The 4851-nt window shown below is 36.8% G+C and overlaps 1 protein-coding gene across 1 annotated transcript; it reads right to left on the bottom strand.

Annotated features, from left to right (window-relative positions):
* Positions 1 to 1836: 1836 nt before the first annotated feature.
* Positions 1837 to 4515, bottom strand: LOC145956161 (uncharacterized). The gene is made up of 2 exons (XM_083071728.1): positions 4156 to 4515; positions 1837 to 3202 (listed from the first exon to the last, which is right to left on the bottom strand). The coding sequence occupies exon 2, from the start codon at positions 2686 to 2688 to the stop codon at positions 1837 to 1839; it is 852 nt and encodes a 283-aa protein (XP_082927854.1). The 5' UTR covers positions 2689 to 3202; positions 4156 to 4515.
* Positions 4516 to 4851: the final 336 nt, after the last annotated feature.

The following is a 4851-nucleotide window of genomic DNA, read 5'->3' as shown; positions in this document are numbered from 1 at the left end:
GTTGGACCGTTGGACCACTAGACTATTGGACTATTGGAATATTGAACTGTTGGACTATTAAACTATTGAACTATTGGAATATATTATAAATTATGAAATGTGAATATGGAATGATGTACTATAGAAAATTCTGTAACATGTTAGATGTGGAGTCAATGAATGTATGACATGCATCATATGCATATATTATTCCAGGTGTGCCGTTGAGGCCGCATACCCACGACTAACAAGGTGTGCCTTTGGGTCACCAATGATGTAACCAGGTGTTCCTTTGGGTCACCCACGATGTGCTAACTAGGTGTGCCTTAGGGTCACCAATGATGATATGTGAACTTCCGTATGGCGCCACATGCATATATTTATGAGATAAGTCTATGACAGCATTGCATGATAAATAATTATATGTGATATTGATTATGTGTGTGTGTGCTATTTAACTTTTATTTCTTCATCTACAACTGAGTGAGATGTTTCTCACTCCCTTGTTATTTTTGTATATATTTAAATTTATGTTGCAGGTGATCATCATCATGAGGATGTTGGTGATGAGGCCTAAAGGCTTCTTGGGGCATGCTCTGATAGGATGTGACATCGGGTTTAGCTAGGATTTCTCTTATGTCTTTCTTATTCTAAAAACCATTTTCTTTTCTTGTGTAATTTAATAAATTATAAATTGATTCCTAACTAGGAGGCACTGCCACCTTTACTGGGATTGATTTATAATCTTTGTTTTATTATGACTTCTTAAGTTTGATACATATGTTAATGAATTTATGAATGTGCATCTTCTGCCTTATGATGTTTATTGTTTTAAATTACTCTAGAATATGTACTTTTATAATACAATTAATGCTTATTAAGTAATTATGTTGGGGTAGAGGGTGTCACATTTAGTGGTATCAGAGCAGGTCGATTCTATCGGCCGTGAGTTATGTTTTTAACATGTTTATTTGATAAATGAATTGATTGTGAGATCTATTATGTTGGTATGATGCTTGCCTATGTCTATTAATTGTATTATTTCTTTAGAATATGGCTGGTAGAAATGATCGTGCGATTGCTGATGCTCTCCAAGCATTAGCCCAAGCTATGAACAACAATAATATGATTGGAGTTGCTCCTAACTGGTTGGAGCAATTTCAGAAGAATAATCCACCCACTTTTAAAGGAGGTTATGACCCAGACGCTGCCATAAATTGGTTAACAGAGATTGAAAAGATCTTCAATGTTATGGAATGTCCCCTTACTCAGAAGGTGAAGTTGGCCACTTTTATGTTAAATGCTGATGCTCACTTTTGGTGGGAAGGAGCACTTCGGAGGATAATTGATGGAGGCGTGCACTTGAATTGGGAGAACTTTAAAAGAGTATTTCTTGAGAAATATTTTCCCGATGATGTGAGAAGTAGGAAGGAAATGGAATTCCTTGAACTCAAACAAGGAAATGATACTGTGGAAGCTTATGCTGCCAAATTTGATGCTTTGGTCCGCTACTGTACACACTACCATGGTGAGAATGGTGAAAGGGCCAAATGCATAAAGTTTGTAAATGGTCTGCGTCCTGAAGTGAAAACAGCAATTAACTATCAGGAGATATATCATTTTCCCATTCTGGTCAATAAGTGCAGCATTTATGATCGTGACAACCGTGCTCGTGCTGCTTTCTATAAAGGAGCTGGAGGTCCTACTCGTACAGTGAATCCTAGTACTTCTGGTAGGAGTAAGCCTTATTCCACTTCTACAAGATTTCAAGGGAGTATGTCTACTACTAATAGAAGTAAACCCTTTACTAAAGAACCCACTGTGAATACTATTGGAAGTGTTGGAGGATCTACTTTTTCAGGGAGGTGTGGGAAGTGTGGACGTGTTGGTCATAAAAAGTCTGAATGTCGCGACAAAGGGTTTACTTCCAATAGTATTCACAGTGGGTTCTTTAGTAAAGGGTTTACTTCTATTAGTAGTAGACATACTCCCTTGAAATCTTGTAGAAGTGGAATAAGGCTTACTCCTACCAGAAGTACTAGGATTCACTGTACGAGTAGGACCTCCAGCTCCTTTATAGAAAGCAGCACGAGCACGGTTGTCACGATCATAAATGCTGCACTTATTGACCAGAATGGGAAAATGATATATCTCCTGATAGTTAATTGCTGTTTTCACTTCAGGACGCAGACCATTTACAAACTTTATGCATTTGGCCCTTTCACCATTCTCACCATGGTAGTGTGTACAGTAGCGGACCAAAGCATCAAATTTGGCAGCATAAGCTTCCACAGTATCATTTCCTTGTTTGAGTTCAAGGAATTCCATTTCCTTCCTACTTCTCACATCATCGGGAAAATATTTCTCAAGAAATACTCTTTTAAAGTTCTCCCAATTCAAGTGCACGCCTCCATCAATTATCCTCCGAAGTGCTCCTTCCCACCAAAAGTGAGCATCAGCATTTAACATAAAAGTGGCCAACTTCACCTTCTGAGTAAGGGGACATTCCATAACATTGAAGATCTTTTCAATCTCTGTTAACCAATTTATGGCAGCGTCTGGGTCATAACCTCCTTTAAAAGTGGGTGGATTATTCTTCTGAAATTGCTCCAACCAGTTAGGAGCAACTCCAATCATATTATTGTTGTTCATAGCTTGGGCTAATGCTTGGAGAGCATCAGCAATCGCACGATCATTTCTACCAGCCATATTCTAAAGAAATAATACAATTAATAGACATAGGCAAGCATCATACCAACATAATAGATCTCACAATCAATTCATTTATCAAATAAACATGTTAAAAACATAACTCACGGCCGATAGAATCGACCTGCTCTGATACCACTAAATGTGACACCCTCTACCCCAACATAATTACTTAATAAGCATTAATTGTATTATAAAAGTATATATTCTAGAGTAATTTAAAACAATAAACATCATAAGGCAGAAGATGCACATTCATAAATTCATTAACATATGTATCAAACTTAAGAAGTCATAATAAAACAAAGATTATAAATCAATCCCAGTAAAGGTGGCAGTGCCTCCTAGTTAGGAATCAATTTATAATTTATTAAATTACACAAGAAAAGAAAATGGTTTTTAGAATAAGAAAGACATAAGAGAAATCCTAGCTAAACCCGATGTCACATCCTATCAGAGCATGCCCCAAGAAGCCTTTAGGCCTCATCACCAACATCCTCATGATGATGATCACCTGCAACATAAATTTAAATATATACAAAAATAACAAGGGAGTGAGAAACATCTCACTCAGTTGTAGATGAAGAAATAAAAGTTAAATAGCACACACACACATAATCAATATCACATATAATTATTTATCATGCAATGCTGTCATAGACTTATCTCATAAATATATGCATGTGGCGCCATACGGAAGTTCACATATCATCATTGGTGACCCTAAGGCACACCTAGTTAGCACATCGTGGGTGACCCAAAGGAACACCTGGTTACATCATTGGTGACCCAAAGGCACACCTTGTTAGTCGTGGGTATGCGGCCTCAGCGGCACACCTGGAATAATATATGCATATGATGCATGTCATACATTCATTGACTCCACATCTAACATGTTACAGAATTTTCTATAGTACATCATTCCATATTCACATTTCATAATTTATAATATATTTCAATAGTTCAATAGTTTAATAGTCCAACAGTCCAATATTCCAATAGTCCAATAGTCTAATGGTCCAACGGTCCAACAGTCCAATGGTCCAACAATCCAACAGTTCAATATTCCAACAGTCCAACAGTTCACGGTCCAATGGTCCATTCATAGGTCACAGGTCATGGGTACATATTTCATATAGTTATATTCTCATAAGGTTGGCATCGGTCACATACATATTCTATTCAAGTTATAATAAGTCCCTTATAAACTTTTGCATGGGTATTTTTAAAGTATATTTATATTTATATAAAAACTTATTCATCTTTTTAACACTAATTACACATTTATGAATTACCACAAACCAGGAATCAAGTAATACAAATAGAAAATAAAGCAAAACACACTAATAATGCATAATATTCAAATAAACAATATAACAGATAAGGGATCGGGAGCCAATCCAACAAACAAACTATTTAACAATTACTCCCACATCCCCAAGCAAGGTTTCCCACTCCCCCCTTTACCTGGATAACAGGCACTGAAACTAAAGAAGAGCTTCCTCCTCTAGGCTCCTTCTACTAGGGTAGAACCACCTCCTATGGATTCCTCTGGGCCTTCAGAGAGAAGAAGAGGAAAAGAATAGAGTATAAGAGAAGAGAGAATGAGAATGAGAAGTGTTTCTTGGGATGGTTTGCAATGGAGAAGTGAAGGTCTATTTATAGTCTCCAAGACACATTAAAAAAATGGAAAATAATGAAAAAAAATCTTAGACAAAACTAAGTGGAATGAATTAGTGAGATGAATTATTAAAGTTGGTGGGATGAATTAATGGAATGAATTATTAAAGTTGGTGGATGGGTTAGTGGACACGTTCTTTAGCACGATGATTTGCACCCTCTAGATGGCCGAATTTGGTCAAGTGGTCTTCATAAAAGTTGTAGCCGTGGATTCTATCTTTTCAATCGCGTTGGAATCACCCAAAAAGAATTTCTAGAACTCCAGATATGTCTGTTTTAGTGAAGAGGGGTCAAGCTGCCAGCGTGAGTTAAAGATGTTGCGGTTTTTAGAATATTTAACATGATAGATGAAGGAATTTGAAAATGGTTTCTTCATAAAAGTTATAGTATTTTCGCTTAGCTTTCCATTGATATAAAGTTTGTATCATTTGGACAACCACAGACCGAGTTATGCCCCAAAAACCGAAGTTTGCCAGTCAGCCC

Source organism: Cajanus cajan, chromosome 3, assembly GCF_000230855.2.
Source record: "Cajanus cajan strain Asha chromosome 3, NIPB_CcT2T_4, whole genome shotgun sequence".
NCBI classification, from domain to species: domain Eukaryota; kingdom Viridiplantae; phylum Streptophyta; class Magnoliopsida; order Fabales; family Fabaceae; genus Cajanus; species Cajanus cajan.
The sequence above is the reverse complement of the archived record's forward strand: the minus strand, read 5'-3'. Positions and strand labels throughout refer to the sequence as shown.

Excerpts from the sequence above, each read along its gene's own strand:
- LOC145956161 (XM_083071728.1), bottom strand. The coding sequence starts at position 2,688 with ATGGCTGGTAGAAATGATCGTGCGATTGCTGATGCTCTCCAAGCATTA.